Source organism: Coregonus clupeaformis, chromosome 29 (genome assembly GCF_020615455.1).
Source record: "Coregonus clupeaformis isolate EN_2021a chromosome 29, ASM2061545v1, whole genome shotgun sequence".
Classification (NCBI taxonomy): Eukaryota; Metazoa; Chordata; class Actinopteri; order Salmoniformes; family Salmonidae; genus Coregonus; species Coregonus clupeaformis.
Genome location: NC_059220.1, coordinates 41,452,793 through 41,477,862, shown reverse-complemented (window position 1 = coordinate 41,477,862; position 25,070 = coordinate 41,452,793). Strand labels below are relative to the sequence as shown.

The 25,070-nt window shown below is 42.0% G+C and overlaps 1 protein-coding gene across 1 annotated transcript in view; it reads left to right on the top strand.

Moving 5' to 3' along the window:
* The window catches only part of LOC121545152 (MAM domain-containing glycosylphosphatidylinositol anchor protein 2), a 219,678-nt gene that overhangs the window by 170,457 nt on the left and 24,151 nt on the right, over positions 1 to 25,070 (top strand). Inside the window, exon 11 of the mRNA XM_045209210.1 lies at positions 23,918 to 24,095. Within this exon, the coding sequence (XP_045065145.1) occupies positions 23,918 to 24,095 (178 nt within the window). The remainder of the gene's footprint in view (positions 1 to 23,917; positions 24,096 to 25,070) is intronic.

The window sequence follows — 25,070 nt, the reverse complement described above, 5'->3', positions numbered from 1 at the left end:
GAGGGATTGTGCGTTCCTGGTGTAACTCGGGCAGTTGTTGTTGCCATCCTGTACCTGTCCCGCAGGTGTGATGTTCGGATGTACCGATCCTGTGCAGGTGTTGTTACACGTAGTCTGGCACTGCGAGGACGATCAGCTGTCCGTCCTGTCTCCCTGTAGCGCTGTCTTAGGCGTCTCACAGTACGGACATTGCAATTTATTGCCCTGGCCACATCTGCAGTCCTCATGCCTCCTTGCAGCATGCCTAAGGCACGTTCACGCAGATGAGCAGGGACCCTGGGTATCTTTCTTTTGGTGTTTTTCAGAGTCAGTAGAAAGGCCTCTTTAGTGTCCTAAGTTTTCATAACTGTGACCTTAATTGCCTACCGTCTGTAAGCTGTTAGTGTGTTAACGACCGTTCCACAGGTGCATGTTCATTAATTGTTTATGGTTCATTGAACATGCATGGGAAACAGTGTTTAAACCCTTTACAATGAAGATCTGTGAAGTTATTTGGATTTTTACAAATTATCTTTGAAAGACATATACATATATATATACAGTGGGGAGAACAAGTATTTGATACACTGCCGATTTTGCAGGTTTTCCTACTTACAATGCATGTAGAGGTCTGTAATTTTTAGGTACACTTCAACTGTGAGAGACGGAATCTAAAACAAACAACCAGAAAATCACATTGTATGATTTTTAAATAATTAATTTGCATTTTATTGCATGACATAAGTATTTGATACATCAGAAAAGCAGAACTCAATATTTGGTACAGAAACCTTTGTTTGCAATTACAGAGATCATACATTTCCTGTAGGTCTTGACCATATTTGCACACACTGCAGCAGGGATTTTGGCTCACTCCTCCATACAGACCTTCTCCAGATCCTTCAGGTTTCGGGGCTGTCGCTGGGCAATACGGACTTTCAGCTCCCTCCAAAGATGTTCTATTGGGTTCAGGTCTGGAGACTGGCTAGGCCACTCCAGGACCTTGAGATGCTTCTTACGGAGCCACTCCTTAGTTGCCCTGGCTGTGTGTTTCGGGTCGTTGTCATGCTGGAAGACCCAGCCACGACCCATCTTCAATGCTCTTACTGAGGGAAGGAGGTTGTTGGCCAAGATCTCGCGATACATGGCCCCATCCATCCTCCCCTCAATACGGTGCAATCGTCCTGTCCCCTTTGCAGAAAAGCATCCCCAAAGAATGATGTTTCCACCTCCATGCTTCACGGTTGGGATGGGGTTCTTGGGGTTGTACTCATCCTTCTTCTTCCTCCAAACACGGCGAGTGGAGTTTAAACCAAAAAACTCTATTTTTGTCTCATCAGACCACATGACCTTCTCCCATTCCTCCTCTGGATCATCCAGATGGTCATTGGCAAACTTCAGACGGGCCTGGACATGTGCGGGCTTGAGCAGAGGGACCTTGCGTGCGCTGCAGGATTTTAATCCATGACGGCGTAGTGTGTTACTAATGGTTTTCTTTGGTGACTGTGGTCCCAGCTCTCTTCAGGTCATTGACCAGGTCCTGCCGTGTAGTTCTGGGCTGATCCCTCACCTTCCTCATGATCATTGATGCCCCACGAGGTGAGATCTTTCATGGAGCCCCAGACCGAGGGTGATTGACCGTCATCTTGAACTTCTTCAATTTTCTAATAATTGCGCCAACAGTTGTTGCTTTCTCACCAAGCTGCTTGCCTATTGTCCTGTAGCCCATCCCAGCCTTGTGCAGGTCTTCAATTTTATCCCTGATGTCCTTACACAGCTCTCTGGTCTTGGCCATTGTGGAGAGGTTGGAGTCTGTTTGATTGAGTGTGTGGACAGGTGTCTTTTATACAGGTAACGAGATCAAACAGGTACAGTTAATACAGATAATGAGTGGAGAACAGGAGGGCTTCTTAAAGAAAAACTAACAGGTATGTGAGAGCCGGAATTCTTACTGGTTGGTAGGTGATCAAATACTTATGTCTTGCAATAAAATGCAAATTAATTACTTAAAAATCATAAAATGTGATTTTCTGGATTTTTGTTTTAGATGCCGTCTCTCACAGTTGAAGTGTACCTATGATAAAAATTACAGACCTCTACATGCTTTGTAAGTAGGAAAACCTGCAAAATCGGCAGTGTATCAAATACTTGTTCTCCCCACTGTATACAGTGAGGGAAAACAGTTTTTGATCCCCTGCTGATTTTGTACGTTTGCCCACTGACAAAGAAATGATCAGTCTATAATTTGAATGGTAGGTTTATTTGAACAGTGAGAGACAGAATAGCAACAACAAAATCCAGAAAAACGCATGTCAAAAATTTTATAATTTGATTTGCATTTTAATGAGGGAAATAAGTATTTGACCCCCTCTCAATCAGAAAGATTTCTGGCTCCCAGGTGTCTTTTATACAGGTAATGAGCTGACATTAGGAGCACACTCTTAAAGGGAGTGCTCCTAATCTCAGCTTGTTACCTGTATAAAATACACCTGTCCACAGAAGCAATCAATCAATCAGATTCCAAACTCTCCACCATGGCCAAGACCAAAGAGCTCTCCAAGGATGTCAGGGACAAGATTGTAGACCTACACAAGGCTGGAATGGGCTACAAGACCATCGCCAAGCAGCTTGGTGAGAAGGTGACAACAGTTGGTGCGATTATTCGCAAATGGAAGAAACACAAAATCACTGTCAATCTCCCTCGGCTTGGGGCTCCATGCAAGATCTCACCTCGTGGAGTTGCAATGATCATGAGAACGGTGAGGAATCAGCCCAGAACTACACGGGAGGATCTTGTCAATGATCTCAAGGCAGCTGGGACCATAGTCACCAAGAAAACAATTGGTAACACACTACGCTGTGAAGGACTGAAATCCTGCAGCGCCCGCAAGGTCCCCCTGCTCAAGAAAGCACATATACATGCCCGTCTGAAGTTTGCCAATGAACATCTGAATGATTCAGAGGAGAACTGGGTGAAAGTGTTGTGGTCAGATGAGACCAAAATGGAGCTCTTTGGCATCAACTCAACTCGCCGTGTTTGGAGGAGGAGGAATGCTGCCTATGACCCCAAGAACACCATCCCCACCGTCAAACATGGAGGTGGAAACATTATGCTTTGGGGGTGTTTTTCTGCTAAGGGGACAGGACAACTTCACCCCATCAAAGGGACGATGGACGGGGCCATGTACCGTCAAATCTTGGGTGAGAACCTCCTTCCCTCAGCCAGGGCATTGAATATGGTTCGTGGATGGGTATTCCAGCATGACAATTACCCAAAACACACGGCCAAGGCAACAAAGGAGTGGCTCAAGAAGAAGCACATTAAGGTCCTGGAGTGGCCTAGCCAGTCTCCAGACCTTAATCCCATAGAAAATCTGTGGAGGGAGCTGAAGGTTCGAGTTGCCAAACGTCAGCCTCGAAACCTTAATGACTTGGAGAAGATCTGCAAAGAGGAGTGGGACAAAATCCCTCCTGAGATGTGTGCAAACCTGGTGGCCAACTACAAGAAACGTCTGACCTCTGTGATTGCCAACAAGGGTTTTGCCACCAAGTACTAAGTCATGTTTTGCAGAGGGGTCAAATACTTATTTCCCTCATTAAAATGCAAATCAATTTATAACATTTCTGACATGCGTTTTTCTGGATCTTTTTGTTGTTATTCTGTCTCTCACTGTTCAAATAAACCTACCATTCAAATTATAGACTGATCATTTCTTTGTCAGTGGGCAAACGTACAAAATCAGCAGGGGATCAAATACTTTTTTCCCTCACTGTAACTCAAGGCTAATAGGTACCTTTTTAAGGATTTAGTGTTGTTTGCTTCTTGTGAGAGAGAGGCCGTGGATTGAATACTCCCCTGATTGTTATTTCCTCAGATTAAAGGATTTCCTCCTGGTCTCCGGTGGATTTGAAGCCGTTTTCTGTATCCCAATGAATCGCAGAGGAAGTGAGAGAGGAGGAATTTACATGAGAAGGGATCTTTCTCTCTCTTCTCTCTTCCTTCCTTCTTTCTGTCTCTTTCTCCCTCTTCCTCTCTCTCCCACTTTACAAAACATTTGCAGAACGATGACTTGAATGAGAAGTGAGACTCTTTTCCATGGCAACACTGGGTTTTACCTCCAACAGGCATTGCTTAGCAGAATACAAAAGCGGCAAAGCAGAATGTGGGTGAAGAGACTTCAGTATAGAGTTTTTGCAAGGTCTTACCCTGACATTGTTGTATTTATTCATAGTCACCGTTTTGGTGGATGACAAAGACATTTTGTCTAACTGTGTATGCAACCATACATAAGTGTCAGTATCTGCTCTCTCTCAATATCTCTAAGCAGTAAATGCTGAAAGGTGGGTGCATTTTTATAGAGGACATAGCGTTGATTCCCGATAATTACCATAAAGAGAACCATCAACGCATTCAAATCACCATTATCACTGTGAATGACCCTAACATGGAACGTTAATGGCTCTTACCTACACTACCTCCTACCTGCAATGTGGGCAATCATCAAAACGAGCCAATCTATAGCTAGAGGACTCCTGATATCTCCAGGAGTGATAAGTATACTTTTTGTCTTGATCTGTGGTTGTCTAGTACTGTCTTTTTGCTAGCTAGGGCCATCTATTTTAAGTGCGATATGTATTCCCAGTAGCCTACTTGATGTGTGAGCTGCTGACTGCTCATAACTTGCAGCTGATTGTTGACACATCAACCAGGATTAAGGTGCAATTTGTGACTGTTGTTTTGGTAATCAGTGCCTGTATTGGAGGGGCAGTGTTTTCACCTTTTACGTAGTTATTTTCAGATCTAATTCTGCTCTTTTGTAGCTTTGTCAACTATGTGTGTGTTTTCTATACCTGTTTGCTCCTCTCCCTGTAGGCTTTACACATGCTCCCCACCCCTTGGCTGCAACCCTTCTAATTTTGTACCCTGCTTGCACAACCCATGTGGAATTCATGGTCTCTGGCAGCATTTGGACCTGCCGATCTACGGTCTATAGACTTTTTGGGCTGACTGACACATGGATCACCCCAGAGAACACTGCTACTCCAGCTGCTCTCTCTCATCTGACTATGTGTTTTCTCATAGTCCGAGAGCATTTGGTCATCGCGGTGGTGGCACAGGGCTACTCATTTCTCCTAAGTGGGGATGTTCTATTTTCTCCCTCACTCACCTGTCCATATCCTCATTAGAATGTCATGCTGTCACTGTCACTTGTCCACTCAAGCTTAATATTGTTGTCATCTATTGCCCACCAGGTGCCCTTGGAGAGTTCCTCAATGAACTTGACACCTTGATAAGCTAATTTCATGACGATGGCTAGCCGTTCATTGTACTGGCCGATTTCAACCACCTCTTTCTTTCCCCTCCTTGACGCTTTTGACCTCACCCTTTCCCAGTGCCCTCCCACTCACAAGGCAGGCAATACACTTGACCTGTTCGCCTACTAATCTCACTGCAACCTTTGAAAAGAAGGTTGACGACATCCGCTACTCATTCACTCAGCTAATTGAGTCCACTGGACCCACTCACACAGAACAACCCTATGCCTTGATTTCTTTCTCCCCCTGCTGACATATCTGCCAGGCATGCAGAGATGCAATCCTGTGAGTAGTGAAGTCCGGCCGCCCGACAACCTGCCCGCTCAACCCCATCCCCTCCTCCCTTCTCCAGACCATCTCTGAAGATCTTCTCCCATTCCTCACTTCCCTCATCAATGGATCCCTGACCACTGGCTGCGTTAACCTCTGACTTCAAAATGGCCAGCGTCGCTCCCCTCCTCCCCTCTGACGTCAAAAACTACAGACCCTTCTTTATTTTATTTCCAAAACACTCAAAGATCTTCTTGACCCTAACCAGTCAGGCTTCAAGACGGGTCACTTAATCGAGACTGCTTTCCTCTGTGTCACAGAGGCTCTCCACACTACCAAAGCTGACTCTCTCTCCTCTGTTCTCATCGTCCTAGATCTATCCGCTGCCTTCGACACCATGAACCATCTGATCCTCCTCTCCACCCTCTCAGGGCTGGTCGTCTCAGGCTCTGCACACTCTTGGATTGCATCCTTCCTGGCAGGCCTCTCCTACCAGGTGACGTGGAGAGGATCTGTGTCTGCACCACATACTCTCACTACTGGTGTCCCCCAGGGCTCGGTTCTAGGCCTTCTCTTTTTCTCTCTATACACCAAGTCACTTGGCTCGCTCATATCCTCACATGGTCTCTCCTATCATTGCTATGCAGATGACACTCAACTACCTTTCTGCCCAGGTGGCAGATATCTCAGCCCACCACCTCAAGCTCAACGTCGACAAGATGGAGCTGCTTTTCCTCCCGGGAAAGGCCTGCCCGCTCTAAGACCTCTCCATCACGGTTGACAACTCAACAGTGTCCACCTCCCAGAGTGCAAAGAACCTTGGCGTGACCCTGGACAACACCTTGTCGTTCACTGCAAAAATTAAAGCAGTGACTCGCTCCTGCAGGTTCATGCTCTACAACATCCGTGAAGTACGACCATACCTCATACAGGAAGCGGCGGAGGTCCTAATTGGTTGGGCTCCCCGCTTGTGCCATTAAGCACCTGCAACTTACTCAAAACGCCTCAGCCCACCTGCTGTTCAACCTTCCCAAGTTCTCCCATGTCACCCCGCTCCTCCGCACACTCCACTGGTTTCCAGTCGAAGCTCTCATCCACTACAAGAGCATGGTACTTGCCAGGAGGAGACAGGTAGAGACAGGAGGAGGCAGGAGGAGACAGGAGGAGGCTGGTGGGGCTGGAAGAGACAGGAGGAGACTGGTGGGGGGAGGAGACAGGTAGAGAGACACCATAAAGTTCAGATATCATTCTCTCTCCTCAAGAATAGAGAGTCATTTCAGCTTTATACATCAGATTTCTATCTGCAACATTCAGAACGTTCAGATACTTTAGAAATATATTGAATAGAACAGATATGATGCGGCGCATAATTGGCCCTGCGGTAGGGGAGGGAATGGCCGGCAGGGATGTAGCTCAGTTGGTAGAGCATGGCGTTTGCAACGCCAGGGTTGTGGGTTCAATTCCCACAGGGGGCCAGTATGAAAAATTAAATAATGTATGCACTCACTAACTGTAAGTCGCTCTGGATAAGAGTGTCTGCTAAATGACTAAAATGTAAATGTAAATGTAATGAGCCCCGTCCTCAAGAATAGGGAGTCATATACGTTACATTTCTAACTGCAACGTTAGGAAGATTTTTGCCCTACTGAACACACCCCGTGTGTAACACACCATCTTCTTTTTTAGTGGATATCTCTGCGGTCCCAGCCCCCTCAGCCCAGAGGCGAGGGCAGTGCTCATGCTCAAGGATGTGTTAAAAGTCAAGTGCTGTCTCAGACGAGGCCGATGGTCCCTTGTGCTTCTCGGGGTGAAGTGCTTGAATGGCAGACTTAGCTGATAACTTCCTAACATCTCAGCGACATGGGACCTAAACTGGGGCAGAAGAGGAGTGTAGTGTATTTTGGAATATTCCAAAGGGCCATTAGTAAAGTACATGCAATGCCATTTTAACAGCACATAGTTTCAAGTTTTATTAGTCGTACGGATGCCCATGGTATACACGGTCCAACGAAATGCTTACTTGGTGGTTCCTTCTCAACAATAATAAATAATCAAAGATAAGAATACGAACTTAAAGTATATGGCTCATTAGATTAGATTAAACATTTTAGCACAAGTATAATACAGGAAGGCACAATTTATAGTCCAATATTTACACGTGTTTTGGGGAAGGGGGAATTGGGGGGGCAGTATTTTGCAATCATAATAAGTCTAATATCAGCAATTGTGATGGTGTCTATGTGAGTGTCTGTGTGCATGAGTGAGTGCATGTGTGCTAAGGTGCGGAGAATCAGAGCAGGTGGTCAGTCCAGTTCAAGTGTTCAGCAGTCTGATGGCTTGTAGATACCAACAGGCTCAGAGACAGTTTCTATCAGACCTCATGATCCAATAGTATTTGGAGAGAACCTGGGGTGGCATGCCAAATTTCTTCAGCTGTCTTTGGAAGTAGAGATGCTGTTGCGCCCTCTTGACGAGTGGTGGTGTTGTTGCTCCATGTCAAGTCCTCAGTGATGTGGACGCCGAGGAACTTCAAACTGCTGACTCTCTAATGTGTTAAGAGTCAGTGTGGAGGAGGTTTTTGTTGCCAATCCTCACAGCCAGTGGTCTGCCTGTCAGGATTCAGTTGCAGAGAGTGGTGTCCAGACCCAGGGCTCTGAGCTTGGTCTCGAGCTTGGAGGGAACAATAGTGTTGAATGCTGAACTGTAGTGAATGAACAGCATTCTCACATAGGTGTTCCTCTTGTCCAGATGTGGTACGGCCGTGTGAATAGCAATGGAAATGGCATCTTCCATGGATCTGTTGGCGCAGTAGGCAAATTGGAGTGGGTCCAGTGTGCCAGGCATGCTGGCCTTGATGTGAGCCATGACCAGCCTCTCTAAGCACTTCATGATGACCGGGGTGATAGTCATTTGGGCATGTATTGTCTTTTTGCGTCCCTAATGGACATATGCGTTGTCTCTCGGGACACACAGGCCTATAGGTAGAATTGGATTGTGCATTGTGTTGCAGTTATAGTGCGTTAAGACTTGTCATAAGCGTGTATGACCCCCTTATAATGTCTGATTATCATCTCATAATGATCCTGACTACAGAAATGCCATTTTAAGTCAGTTCAAATGTTGATACATAGAGAGACATCACATATTACACCTTATTATTAGACATTATAGAGGCTTTTACATGCTTATAACACTTTTTGAAGCATTAGACCTGCAGGCTTTAAGTAAAGTGTTACTTTATCCAGTAGTCCATTTGGGCTGTTTGCTTGTCACCTGGAAATCGTGAGTAATTACAAGGTAAATTTGGAACAGCTGTAAGGGGTTTAGGATCAGTAGCTTTTCATGGTTTGCGAGGACATACTATCTATCAATGTCTAGCTAGTCAACAAAAGATACAGTACACTTTATCTGAAGAAGAAGGACAATAAGAAAAAAAGCTATCTTTCTCTCTAACATTTCAACCTTGGTTCCATGCGGTAACCATAGAAATAGTATTAGAACACATACTGTAGTATTATACTGTAAATCTCTACGGCTCAAGTGGACAGAAGAACAGGCAAGAAAAAGATGCAAGTTTCCTGGTACGACCTGTAGACGTGGAATTAGGTTGCTAGCCGAGGCAATAACCACGTAATTGGATGTGTGGAAGATGGAAATGTGGTTAGCGGGGTAACAGGGAGCTGCAGGAGAAAAAAGTCCTGATGAGAACACTGTGGGCCTCACAGGTCCCCCGCTCACTTCCCACCAGCTCCACTCCCCATTGGTCGAATTCTGGCTTTGACCAATCATCTTCTATTTGTCGGCTGCCAGGCCTACTGTCACTCATTCAGCTGTCACACGAGACGGCGTCGGACTTGGCACCACGAAGAAACGGCACTCTGGGAAAATGGCCAGCATGCTAATTGTTGTAGCCAAGATCAACAGTCATTAGCTGCACAACATGGCTCAGGGGTTGGCCACGTAAACAAGTGTTGTTGCATCTCTGGCATGGAAAGAGAATGAGTTGAGATGGTGGTATAAGTTGTTACTGGTGATGAGTGCATAAAAAAATTGTCACGCTGTCATTTTGAGTGACAGGATATGAATACAGTGATTTAAAGTTGTTCAATAAAGAATGAAAACTGAAGCTATTATTTATTTTGAGACGGTTTGTTTGAGCCTAACCCTAATGTAAAATTAATAGGTATCAGATGCACTAATGAGGATGTGAACAGCAGAACAGTACATTATTGTTTTGCATCAGTGAGATACAATATACAGTTGTGTTTGGTGTACAGTTACATGCTGACTACACCAGGCACGCGTGCTTGCCATCGCGCGCATGTTGATTTTTGTCTATCCACACCAGACGATCAGAACACACAGGTTGAAATATCAAAACGAACTCTGAACCAACTGTATTAATTTGGGGACAGGTCGAATCACATGAAACATTCATGGAGATTTTTAGCTAGCTTGCTGTTGCTAACTAATTTGTCCTGGGATATAAACATTGGGTTGTTATTTTACCTGAAATGCACAAGGTCCTTTTTTTCCTGGAACTTTGTAGAATTTTGACCCATTATGAGTCACACAAAATCTTGTGTTCTCTACTTCGACAATTAATACACAGATAAAAGGGTATACCTAGTTAGTTTCTAATAATCTCTCCTCCTTCAGTCTTCTTCTTCTGTGGACTTTATATGGCAGTTTGCAACCAACTTTAAGGTGCATTACCACCACCAACTGGACTGGAGTGTGGACCTCAGTTCAGCTTTCAATCACCCATGTGGGTATATGCTCCTAAAAACCAATGAGGAGATGGGAGAGGCGGGACTTGCAGCACATCAAGCGTCAAAAATAGAACCAAGTGAAATCTTAGCGCCTGGCTACGCAGACGCTCGCTAGCAGTTTGGATGAAATGATTGAATAACATGTATGTGTACATTTATTTTGCACTGCTTGCTCGCTCAACGCGGTCGGTGTGGTCAGCATGTTATTGTCGTCCTCAACTGTCTCCAATACAGGAAACCTGGCAAGCAAGGCAACTGTACAATCAATCGATGTATAATTCCAAACATTGGGCCTCACTAAAAGCTACAGTGCCTTCAGAAAGTATTCACACCCCTTGACTTTTTCCACATTTTGTTGTGTTATAGCCTGAATTTAAAATTGATAAAAATTTAGATTTTTTTGTCACTGGCCTACACACAATACCCCATAATGTGATAGTGGAATTATGTTTTATGAAATGTTTACACATGTAATAAAAAATGAAAAGCTGAAATGTCTTGAGTCAATAACTATTCAACCCCTTTGTTATGGCAAGCCAAATAAGTTCAGCCGTACCCCACACATACAGTTACAGTGGGGAAAAAAAGTATTTAGTCAGCCACCAATTGTGCAAGTTCTCCCACTTAAAAAGATGAGAGAGGCCTGTAATTTTCATCATAGGTACACGTCAACTATGACAGACAAAATGAGAAAAAAAATTCCAGAAAATCACATTGTAGGATTTTTAATGAATTATTTGCAAATTATGGTGGAAAATAAGTATTTGGTCAATAACAAAAGTTTCTCAATACTTTGTTATATACCCTTTGTTGGCAATGACACAGGTCAAACGTTTTCTGTAAGTCTTCACAAGGTTTTCACACACTGTTTCTGGTATTTTGGCCCATTCCTCCATGCAGATCTCCTCTAGAGCAGTAATGTTTTGGGGCTGTCACTGGGCAACACAGACTTTCAACTCCCTCCAAAGATTTTCTATGTGGTTGAGATCTGGAGACTTGCTAGGCCACTCCAGGACCTTGAAATGCTTCTTACGAAGCCACTCCTTCGTTGCCCGGGCGGTGTGTTTGGGATCATTTTCATGCTGAAAGACCCAGCCACGTTTCATCTTCAATGCCCTTGCTGATGGAAGGAGGTTTTCACTCAAAATCTCACGATACATGGCCCCATTCATTCTTTCCTTTACACGGATCAGTCGTCCTGGTCCCTTTGCAGAAAAACAGCCCCAAAGCATGATGTTTCCACCCCCATGCTTCACAGTAGTTATGGTGTTCTTTGGATGCAACTCAGCATTCTTTGTCCTCCAAACACGACGAGTTGAGTTTTTACCAAAAAGTTATATTTTGGTTTCATCTGACCATATGACATTCTCCCAATCCTCTTCTGGATCATACAAATGCACTCTAGCAAACTTCAGACGGGCCTGGACATGTACTGGCTTAAGCAGGGGGACACGTCTGGCACTGCAGAATTTGAGTCCCTGGCGGCGTAGTGTGTTACTGATGGTAGGCTTTGTTACTTTGGTCCCAGCTCTCTGCAGGTCCTTCACTAGGTCCCCCCATGTGGTTCTGGGATTTCTGCTCACCGTTCTTGTGATCATTTTGACCCCACGGGGTGAGATCTTGCGTGGAGCCCCAGATCGAGGGAGATTATCAGTGGTCTTGTATGTCTTCCATTTCCTAATAATTGCTCCCACAGTTGATTTCTTCAAACCAAGCTGCTTACATATTGCAGATTCAGTCTTCCCAGCCTGGTGCAGGTCTACAATTTTGTTTCTGGTGTCCTTTGACAGCTCTTTGGTCTTGGCCATAGTGGAGTTTGGAGTGTGACTGTTTGAGGTTGTGGACAGGTGTCTTTTATACTGATAACAAGTTCAAACAGGTGCCATTAATACAGGTAACGAGTGGAGGACAGAGGAGCCTCTTAAAGAAGAAGTTACAGGTCTGTGAGAGCCAGAAATCTTGCTTGTTTGTAGGTGACCAAATACTTATTTTCCACCATAATTTGCAAATAAATTCATTAAAAATCCTACAATGTGATTTTCTGGATTTTTTTTCTCAATTTGTCTGTCATAGTTGACGTGTACCTATGATGAAAATTACAAGCCTCTCTCATCTTTTTAAGTGGGAGAACTTGCACAATTGGTGGCTGACTAAATACTTTTTTCCCCCACTGTAACTTTTTAAAATTATATAATCTTTGTAAATGATATCATCGGTAGGACTGGTGGAGTTATGTCGCACATGCAGCTAACAAAAACATATGGAAATGTCTGCTCTACCCAAAATTACAACCAAATAATTGCAGCCTTACCGCAAAAATGGAAGAGGAAAGTGGAAGGGGGAGAAAGTAAGGAACTTGTCTGTCGGCCTTGCATTAAAGAACATAATTGGTTAAGGAAAACTGTGATAAATAAAAAAGGATATCAATTTCATTTAAGGACCAAAAGATTGACAGCCGTCCCATATAGATTGCAAAATAGTTGGGAAGAGATTTTTGACGTACCGATCCCATGGCATAGTGTTTATGAACTGATTCGCAAAACGACACCGGATTCAAAACTTAGAATCTTTCAATTTAAATTATAATATACAATTCTTGCTACCAATAGAATGTTATTTATATGGGGGATACAATCTTCCCAGCTCTGCAGATTTTGCTGCGAAGAGACAGAATCATTAGATCATTTGTTTTGGTACTGTCCATTTGTAGCTTGTTTTTGGACACAGGTCCAGGAATGGCTAAAGGATTGCAATATTTACCTGGAGCTAACCCTGCAGATAGCACTACTGGGTGATCTGAAAAGTCATAGTCAATCGATCAATAACATAATAATACTATTAGCAAAAATGTTTATTTTCAATTCACCATCTGTAGAAACAATGAGAATAGAAAGGTTCAGAACTTTTGTAAGACATCTCAGTACAGTTGAAATATATATGGCAAATAGAAATCCTATATGGATGGTGTTAAAAGATAGATGGGAGGTGTTGAATGGAATTGAAGGATGGGACTAATAACAACTAACAACAAACAATAACAAGATAACTAATAATGTAGGCACTCTGTGTCCATAATAAGTGTATAAATTGTAGGTTGGGAGCTTTTGTGAAAGAGCACAGTTAGAAAGATATGGCATATAGAAGCAAACCGGATGGACATCATGAAAATGATCAGAGAGGTTGAGAGTAGAAGAAGTTCAGGAGAAAGAACAAACAAAATGTAATTATTGTAAAATTGACTGTGTCCATAAAATGTAGATAGTAAGTATGAGCTGGAAGTAGAGGCCTAAGCATTGTTGTTCACTAGTTTACTCCAAGTAGGGAAAGGGTGGCGGGGTTGGAAAGTAATAAAGGGGAATATATACAGTGAGGGAAAAAAGTATTTGATCCCCTGCTGATTTTGTACGTTTGCCCACTGACAAAGACATGATCAGTCTATCATTTAAATGGTAGGTTTATTTGAACAGTGAGAGACAGAATAACAACAAAAAAATCCAGAAAAACACATGTCAAAATTGTTATGAATTGATTTGCATTTTAATGAGGGAAATAAGTATTTGACCCCTCTGCAAAACATGACTTAGTACTTGGTGGCAAAACCCTTGTTGGCCATCACAGAGGTCAGACATTTCTTGTAGTTGGCCACCAGGTTTGCACACATCTCAGGAGGGATTTTGTTCCACTCCTCTTTGCAGATCTTCTCCAAGTCATTAAGGTTTCGAGGCTGACGTTTGGCAACTCGAACCTTCAGCTCCCTCCACATATTTTCTATGGGATTAAGGTCTGGAGACTGGCTAGGCCACTCCAGGACCTTAATGTGCCTCTTCTTGAGCCACTCCTTTGTTGCCTTGGCCGTGTGTTTTGGGTAATTGTCATGCTGGAATACCCATCCACAACACATTTTCAATGCCCTGGCTGAGGGAAGGAGGTTCTCACCCAAGATTTGACGGTACATGGCCCCGTCCATCGTCCCTTTGATGCGGTAAAGTTGTCCTGTCCCCTTAGCAGGAAAACACCCCCAAATCATAATGTTTCCACCTCCATGTTTGACGGTGGGGATGGTGTTCTTGGGGTCATTCCTCCTCCTCCAAACACGGCGAGTTGAGTTGATTCAAAAGTGCTCGATTTTGGTCTCATCTGATCTGAGGTTACAAACTGAGATTAGGAGCACTCCCTTTAACAGTGTGCTCCTAATCTCAGCTCGTTACCTGTATAAAAGACACCTGGGAGACAGAAATCTTTCTGATTGAGAGGGGGTCAAATCAATTTATAACATTTTTACATGAGTTTTTATGGATTACTTTGTTGTTATTCTGTCTCTCACTGTTCAAATAAACCTACCATTACAATTATAGGCTGATCATTTCTTTGTCAGTGGGCAAACGTACAAAATCAGCAGGGGATCAAATACTTTTTTAAGGATATGTATGTGTATGTATGTATGTATGTATGTATGTGTGTGTGTATATATATATGTATATGTATGTGTGTATATATGTATGTATATGTGTATATATATGTATATGTGTGTGTATATGTATATGTATATATATATATATATATATATATATATATATACATACATACATACATACATACATACATACATACATACAGTGGGGGGAACAAGTATTTGATACACTGCCGATTTTGCAGGTTTTCCTACTTACAAAGCATGTAGAGGTCTGTAATTTTTATCATAGGTACACTTCAACTGTGAGAGACGGAATCTAAAACAAAAATCCAGGAAATCACACTGTATGATTTTTACGTAATGAATTTGCATTTTATTGCATGACATAAGTATTTGATCACCTACCAACCAGTAAGAATTCTGGCTCTCACAGACCTGTTAGTTTTTCTTTAAGAAGCCCTCCTGTTCTCCACTCATTACCTGTATTAACTGCACCTGTTTGAACTCGTTACCTGTATAAAAGACACCTGTCCACACACTCAATCAAACAGACTCCAACCTCTCCACAATGGCCAAGACCAGAGAGCTGTGTAAGGACATCAGGGATAAAATTGTAGACCTGCACAAGGCTAAGATGGGCTACAGGACAATAGGCAAGCAGCTTGGTGAGAAGGCAACAACTGTTGGCGCAATTATTAGAAAATGGAAGAAGTTCAAGATGACGGTCAATCACCCTCGGTCTGGGGCTCCATGCAAGATCTCACCTCGTGGGGCATCAATGATCATGAGGAAGGTGAGGGATCAGCCCAGAACTACACGGCAGGACCTGGTCAATGACCTGAAGAGAGCTGGGACCACAGTCTCAAAGAAAACCATTAGTAACACACTACGCTGTCATGGATTAAAATCCTGCAGCGCACGCAAGGTCCGCCTGTCCAGGCCCGTCTGAAGTTTGCCAATGACCATCTGGATGATCCAGAGGAGGAATGGGAAAAGGTCATGTGGTCTGATGAGACAAAAATAGAGCTTTTTGGTCTAAACTCCACTCGCCGTGTTTGGAGGAAGAAGAAGGATGAGTACAACCCCAAGAACACCATCCCAACCGTAAAGCATGGAGGTGGAAACATCATTCTTTGGGGATGCTTTTCTGCAAAGGGGACAGGACGACTGCACCGTATTGAGGGGAGGATGGATGGTGCCATGTATTGCGAGATCTTGGCCAACAACCTCCTTCCCTCAGTAAGAGCATTGAAGATGGGTCGTGGCTGGGTCTTCCAGCATGACAACGACCCGAAACACACTACTAAGGAGTGGCTCCGTAAGAAGCATCTCAAGGTCCTGGAGTGGCCTAGCCAGTCTCCAGACCTGAACCCAATAGAAAATCTTTGGAGGGAGCTGAAAGTCCGTATTGCCCAGCGACAGCGCCGAAACCTGAAGGATCTGGAGAAGGTCTGTATGGAGGAGTGGGCCAAAATCCCTGCTGCAGTGTGTGCAAACCTGGTCAAGACATACAGGAAACGTATTATCTCTGTAATTGCAAACAAAGGTTTCTGTACCAAATATTAAGTTCTGCTTTTCTGATGTATCAAATACTTATGTCATGCAATAAAATGCAAATTCATTACTTAAAAATCATACAATGTGATTTTTTGGATTTTTGTCTCTCACAGTTGAAGTGTACCTATGATAAAAATTACAGACCTCTACATGCTTTGTAAGTAGGAAAACCTGCAAAATCGGCAGTGTATCAAATACTTGTTCTCCCCACTGTATATATATATATAAAACATGGGGGATTGGAAGTGATACAGACAGTTACATTGATGGAAGTTACAATCTATCTGTAATATTATGCTGATCTACCCCCCAAAAATAAAGAAAATAAAAATAACTTCTTAAAATTAAGCACATTAATCCGCTTTACAAGGGGTATAGATAGAGCCTAACTGGCATCCATTAGCAGCGCGTGAGTTTCAAGTTTGGGGAAGATAATTTTCACCATAAAAATGCACCTTTATAATAAAAGCATTACATGTATAATTGCATTTGCGGTCACTTTTGATAATGGGGTTTTCCGATAATGGAACATTCACGCTTATAGCCTACTACCATGTGCGCATTGCTGCGCTTATAATGTGAAGAAATAGCCTAATAGTTTATCAACATTTTAAGCTAAACGTGCTGATCTGTTGCATCAGCCACAATGCATAAAAAAGGTTTTTTGAATCTAGTGGTTGTATTAATTTGAGATCTATCGCATCCCACAACTGTCCCAGACTATGTTTGGAATATTTATTTCTCGTACAGAATAGGTCAACTTTTGTACTATGGGGGATAGTAGATTGACATAGGCTAGTGCTTTTTCTGTTCGTTAGGCCTACTCATCTTGTTAGCTGACGAAAGGTAAATGTGGACAGTTCTTCCAAAATCTTCAATATGCTCCTTGGAATTGGATAAGGACGCGCGCAGTTGCGTCCCCAATGTGTCTGTCTTCACTTGTAGCCTGTGAGAAAGACCTGATCCCGTGACGGAGTGCCATGTGAGTGAGAGGCGCTTCGGATTGCGCAGCACACTCAGGGAGAAGGGCACAACGCAGCACTCTGGGCCGCAAAAGGCATAGATTTTTTTAGGGTGCATTAAGGCCTCAAAGGGGATGCCGCCGTGAAATTCGAGGCATTATCAAGTGCTTGTCAAATTGTGAATGAGAGACTATTGGAGTGTGTACAGCCTGCGCAAAAAACAAAGCAGAGCTCATGCCTTTTAAGCACCTTTTTTTCAAATCATCATAAGTCTCATTATGCAGCCTTACAATGTATTAAAAATCTAAACATATAGCCCGACGTTTGTAGAACAACTAAAGTTACATTAATAACTCTAAATTAAGCATATAGGAATAAGTATTTCTTTGTTAACCGCTCAACACAGAATAGCCGCATGTGTGCACTCCCTCAAGTCGTTTGGAGAACATCTTTGTATTTTATTCAGCTTTGTTCAATTGTATTCTTCATACTATAAAATAATATAAAATAATGCCACGGAATTGTAAGTAAATCTTGTCTGCTAAATGAACTAGTGTAGCCCACAGCCATTTGGCATAGCTTCATCAGGACCTAACATAAGGACAACTCAGAGTATGCTATTCTTTTCTTCTGAAATAGACTACATTTTCTTCATATAATGCTTCTTTAGACCTGCCTAAAATAAATAATGGATTTATTGTGAAGGTGTAGGCTATATTACATGGATTTATTAGACTTTTTAAAATGGCTTTTAGGCTATGTGTGGAAGCCAGGAGATGATAAATGTGTTTGTCAATTAACGGTCAATTACCGTGAGACCGACAGTTATTTTCTTGACAATCACCGGCTGAAGAAATTTCGGGACCGCCACAGCCCTAGTGGTGGCTGCATCATGTTATGGGTATGCTTGTAATGGTTAAGGACTGGGGAGTTTTTCAGGATAAAACAGAAACGGAATTAAGCTAAACACAGGCAAAATCTTAGAGGCAAACCTGGTTCAGTCTTCTTTTCACCAGACACTGGGGGATGGATTCACCTTTCAGCAGGACAAAAACCTAAAACACAAGGCCAAATCTACACTGGAGTAGCTTACCAAGAACACAGTGAATGTTCCTGAGTGGCCGATTTACAGTTTTGACTTGAATCTAAAAATGGTTTTCTAGCAATGATCAACAACCAATTTGAAAGAACTTGAAGAATTTTGAAAAGAATAATGGGCATATGTTGCACTATCCAGGTGTGGAAAGCTCTTAGAGACTTACCCAGAAAGACTCACAGCTGTAATTGCTGCCAAAGGTGGTTCTACAAAGTATTGACTCAGGGGTGTGAATAATTATGTAAATTAGATAGTTCTGTATTTCATTTTCAATACATTTGCAAACATTTCTAAAAACATGTTTTCGCTTTTTCATTATGGGGTATTGTGTGTAGATGGGTGAGAAAAACATATATTTAATCAATTTTGAATTCAGGCTGTAACACAACAAAATGTGGAATAAGTCAAGGGGTATTAATTATTTCTGAAGGCACTGTAAACATTGTACTCATATTCAGCCTATGATTTTGAGACTCATCTCTTTTGACTAGTGCACTGGTATACCTGAGGACCGAGGGAGTTGTGGTGGTGAGTTGAGTTTGACATGCTTAGCTGGTTCTAGAGGAATCGTGCGACTAAGAAACCAATAAGGGAACTAAGACGGCGAGAGTATTTAGATTAAAACCTACATGCTTTAAATTATTCCTTTAATATTTGATTTGAAGATGCATGTTTCTTTGTGCAACTTGTTTTCAATGCAAATGGGGATTTCAGAAAGCGAAAGCATCTTATCACGTCTCAATGCTTCCAACACGGTGGCACCACAGCTCCAATTAGGTGTCTTTGCTCTTTAGCATGTTTGTCCATTTCGTAATTGACACCTATTCGTGAACATATTTCTTATCTTCCCTGCAGCAATAGTCTATTGTCGTCATTGCAGCTGTAGTTTGTGTATGTGCGTGCGTGTCTGCGCATCTGCCTGCTTGTTGTATTCAAATGCATTTGTTAATGTCTTTGTTTATGTCTGCCAACAACACTTGTCATTATGTTGAGGTGCCATTTGTAAAACAGTTGGTCAATTCATTATGAAGTTTCACAATATATTTCTTGGCAGGCTGTGTTATTTGTAAGAAAGACAGAAATAAAAAGCCATAGTGATAGACAGGACTGTACAACAGAGTGTACAAGTGTGGCACAGTGTGGTCATTACAGAATGGTCCAAAAGTATTTGGACAGTGACAATTGTTTTGGCTCTGTACTCCAGCACTTTTGATTTGAAATTATACAATGACTATGTAGAATAGAATATGTTTCTAAACATTTCTACATTAATGTGGATGCTACCATGATTACGGATAATCATGAATGAATCGTGAATAATGAGTGAGAAAGTTAGAGGCATAAATATCATACCCCCCCAAAAATGCTAACCTCCCCTGTTATTGGTAATGGTGAGAGGCTAGCATGTCTTGGGGGTATGACCTTTGGTGCAGGATATATCGCTTGGCTTCGGAACATTCTCAGCATATTTATGGAACCTCACAAAACAAAACAAAATCATGGTGTTTCATTACTTTAACAGAACGTTTCCTAAAAGTTCAAACATGGTTACATTTAATTAAAATGTTTTTAATGTTCTAGGAACGTTCTCTAATTGGTTTGACTTTGGGAATGTTCTCAAATAGGTCAGAGAACGTTAAGAAACAACATTCTTCTGTGGGAATTTCAGTACTTCAGTATAACGTTTCCTACAGGTTTCCTCATGGTTCTATTTAAAGTCGTTCTCAAATTGTTCAGAGAACGTTAACAAAACGTTCCATAAAAACCACAAAAGACTAGTAACGTTCAGAGAACATTCTAAGAATGTTCTCGCAATCAACACAATTATCTTCTATCTTGTTAAGTGTGTTTAGGTGTGTTGGACGTGCCCACCTGATCTTAATGAGTGCTTGTTTCCTTTGAAATGGGGTCTGTTTGAATAGACCAGGGCTCTCCAACCCTGTTCCTGGAGAGCTACCGTCCTGTAGGTTTTCACTCCAACCCTAATCTAGCACACCTGATTCTAATAATTACATTTACATTTACGTCATTTAGCAGACGCTCTTATCCAGAGCGACTTACAAATTGGTGCATTCACCCTATAGCCAGTGGGATAACCACTTTACAATAAAAAAATTATTTTTTCAAATTTATTATTATTATTATTTTTAAAAAATATTTTATTTTAATTTTAAAAAAATATATTTGGGGGGGGTAGAAGGATTACTTTATCCTATCCCAGGTATTCCTTAAAGAGGTGGGGTTTCAAATGTCTCCGGAAGGTGGTGAGTGACTCCGCTGTCCTGGCGTCGTGAGGGAGCTTGTTCCACCATTGGGGTGCCAGAGCAGCGAACAGTTTTTGACTGGGCTGAGCAAAGGAAGGGGAGCCAGCAGGCCAGAGGTGGATGAACGCAATGCCCTCGTTTGGGTGTAGGGACTGATCAGAGCCTGAAGGTACGGAGGTGCCGTTCCCCTCACTGCTCCATAGGCAAGCACCATGGTCTTGTAACGGATGCGAGCTTCAACTGGAAGCCAGTGGAGTGTGCGGAGGAGGGGGGTGACGTGAGAGAACTAGCTGTCTGATAAGCTGAATCAGGTTATTTATAACTGGGGTTGGAGCGAAAACCTACAGGCAGGTAGCTCTCCAGGAACAGGGTTGGAGAACCCTGGAATAGACTCAAATGAACAGCTTTGAATACGTAAAAAAACATTCTGGTGGTGCAGTGGACTAATTCCATAGACAGAGAACAGAAGATCATAGGTTCATATCGCACTGATGCCATGTCACAATAAAAAATTAATGTGTTTGCATGATTAATGCTTAAGGAAATGAATTACCATGTGTCCTATCTCTGGTTGGAGTTTGTTTTTTAAATAATCCCCAAAAAGCTAGCAGTGTTATTAAGTCTTATTGAAACAGTCAGTGAAAGTTTTAAGGAAGTTATTAAAAAATAAAATAAATAAAAAATAACCTATCATTTCCATTCTCAAAACATTAATAAAACCTCCCAGGAAACCAGAGTAAAACTTTCTCAGAACCGCCCTGCAACATAAAAATAAGCGGTCTCAGATCAGGCACAATTTTCACTGCTGTTATCAGAACGTTAAACTTTCAGTTTTACAGGTCAGGAAATGTATGGTGCACACTTGCAGAGAATTGTGACGTAGCCCCAGTCTCTAGGGGTTTCCTTCACTTGTCATTCCTCCAGAATCACACAAACTAACATAAAGCTAATTGATGGCAAGCTTGGGAGAATCTCAATTGTATTTCCTTGATCAAGGGACGGAGTACACAAGGAATTAAGGAAATACAATTGAAATCCACCCCTTGTCTCAACTTATTTTGGTCTGACTTAATGGTAGATGGGACAAAGATCATGTAACCAAGTGTTTTGGAGGCTGTAGTGATGGTTGCACTTCCTTGTAAAATACGTACACTTCCGGTCAAAAGTTTTAGAACACCTACTCATTTTCTTTATTTTTACTATTTTTAAATTGTAGAATAATAGTGAAGACATCAAAACTATGAAATAACACATATGGAATCATGTAGTAACCAAAAAAGTGTTAAACAAATCAAAATATATTTTATATATTTGAGATTCAAATAGCCACCCTTTGCCTTGATGACAGCTTTGCACACTCTTGGCATTCTCTCAACCAGCTACACCTGAAACGCTTTTCCAACAGTCTTGAAGGAATTCCCACATATGCTGAACACTTGTTGGCTGCTTTTCCTTTACTCTGCCGTCCGACTCATCCCAAACCATCTCAATTGGGTTGAGGTCGGGGGATTGTGGAGGCCAGGTCATCTGATGCAGCACTCTATCACTCTCCTTCTTGGTAAAATAGCCCTTACACAGCCTGGAGGTGTGTTGGGTCATTGTCCTATTGAAAAACAAATGATAGTCCCACTAAGCCCAAACCAGATGGGATGGCATATCGCTGCAGAATGCTGTGGTAGCCATGCTGGTTAAGTGTGCCATGAATTCTAAATAAATCACAGACAGTGTCACCAGCAAAGCACCCCCACACCATAACACCTCCTCCTCCATGCTTTACGGTGGGAAATACACATGCTGAGATCATCTGTTCACCCACACCGCATCTCACAAAGACACGGCGGTTGGAACAAAGAATCTCAAAATTGGACTCCAGACCAAGGGACACATTTCCACCGGTTTAATGTCCATTGCTTGTGTTTGGGCTGCAATATTTGAGGCTGGTAACTCTAATGAACTTATCCTCTGCAGCAGAGGTAGCTCTGGGTCTTCGTGGCGGTCCTCATGAGAGCCAGTTTCATCATAGCACTTGATGGTTTTTGCGACTGCACTTGAAGAAACGTTCAAAGTTCTTGAAATGTTCCTTATTGACTGACATTCATGTCTTAAAGTAATGATGGACTGTCGTTTCTCTTTGCTTATTTTAGCTGTTCTTGCTCAACCCACTCAGTTTCCACCACAAAAGACCAGAAAATGGGTATGAACCAGCTCACCAGCTTTTACTATGATTTGACTATCAATGTTGTTGTTTTTTTTTTTTTTTATAATAGTTTCAGCATATTAAAGTGAGAGTTAAGTTCACGTAACAGGGTTGACCTTAAAATCAGGGACTTGATATTTTACCAAATAGGGCTATCTTCTGTATACCCCCCCCTACCTTGTCATAACACAACTGATTGGCTCAAACGCATTAAGAAGGAAAGAAATTCCACAAATTCACTTTTAAGAATGCACACCTGTTAATTGAAATGCATTCCAGGTGACTACCTCATGAAGCTGGTTGAGTGTGCAAAGCTGTCATCAAGGCAAAGGGTGCTCCAAACTTTTGAAAGGGTGTCCAAACTTTTGACTGGTAGTGTACGTCTGTCCCTGATTTTAAGGTCAACCCTGTTACGTGAACTTAACTCTCATTTTAATATGCTGAAACTATTTATTTTTTTAAATATATAAAAAAAAAGAAACATTGATAGTCAAATCATAGTAAAAGCTGGTGAGCTGGTTCATAGCCATTTTCTGGTCTTTTGTGGTGGAAACTGAGTGGGTCGAGCATAGCACGTCAACCCTGTTACCCATAGATAGACAGGCTAGAAATGTTTTAACAATGTTTGACATTTTTTGTCAAGCTTGCATTCAATTGGTTGAGAGAATGCCAAGAGTGTGCAAAGCTGTCATCAAGGCAACGGGTGGCTATTTGAAGAATCTCAAATCTCAAATATGTTTTGATTTGTTTAACACTTTTTTGGTTACTACATTTTTTGGTTATTTCATAGTTTTGATGTCTTCACTATTATTCTACAATGTAGAAAATAGTAAAAATAAAGACAAACCCTTGAAAGAGTAGGTGTTCTACAACTGTTGACCGGTAGTGTAATTCATTAAATATCTGATGGCCAAATGTATTCTATTAGTATGGATTTCAAGGATGTTTTCTTTGACCTTGAGTTCAGAAATGGGATCAGTGAGAATTGATTATAATGTGGCCAGTTTGGACTATGTGCACTTCTTGTATAAAAAAACATTACAAAAGGGTATTCTAATGATTTTTCAAAAAAATCCTATGTTTTGTCTAGACGGGCCAGTCGAGGTGGTGGGAGCAGGAGATCCCCATGGAGGGAGCAATCGCCAAGGGGGAGCTGATCACCCACAACCTGACGGAGCTCATCAAGCCCGAGGCCTACCTGGTCCGCCTCACCCCCATCACACGCTTCGGAGAGGGAGACTCCACAGACAGAATCATCAGATACAGTGGTGAGCGGAAATCATTCTCAGTCTAGTTGAACTGTACAGTATGGCTGTGTATACTCACAATTTTGTTTTGTAGTATACAAATGTACTTGACCCTCAGCATTGTTCAGACTGTATTTTATTCTTCAGTAGGGACTAGCATGGCCTTGTATGCGCACAATTGTGTATTGCATTATTGTAGTTGCATATTGTATTGTATATTGTTGTATATTGTATGTGACCCTCAGCATTGTACTGTAAAGACAGAATGTTCTACAGTAAGGATTAGCGCCATATGTAACATGGACATAATGTTCTATGTAGAACAGGGGTGTCAAACATACGGCAGGATGGTTTGGTGGGGAAAACAAACTCAATATACTTTAAAATGACCAAAACCAAATCCGTGTCGAAATGATAATGGACCTACATTCATACAGTTTCTTGAATGTGACCAGCTCGATAATAATCAACTAAAGGAAAGACGGACAGTCAGTGAGCATAGAACATTCCAAAAATAATGGATAGAGGACTGTTTTTGAAATCTAGATGGCGAGGAAATGTAACACATTTTCAGTGCGGCCCTCCGGACCTCATTGAAGACCAAATGCGTACCTTGGAGTAAAATGAGTTTGACACCCCTGATGTAGACTGTTAGCATCTAGGTCCTATCCTAGCCCTATATGGATGTTGTCATTTGTCATAATTACACAGTCATGTAAACATGGCTTGAAGAAAATATCACTGTAAGAGCGATTTAGACGCTGTCATATTTTGTGAGTATTTATATGGTAATAGGGACCCCTACTGGTTAGGAAAATATAATTAGATAGGTCACTGACTGAGGTAGTAAAGCACAGAGAGAAATGCATTTTTTTTCTTCTCATTCAGAGTGATCAGTGATCATTTCTCATTCAGAGATTCAGGCAAAATTACATCAAAACTTTCAGCAATTCAACTTAGTCATCAAAAAGTGCCATTATCACCGCTGACGGGGCA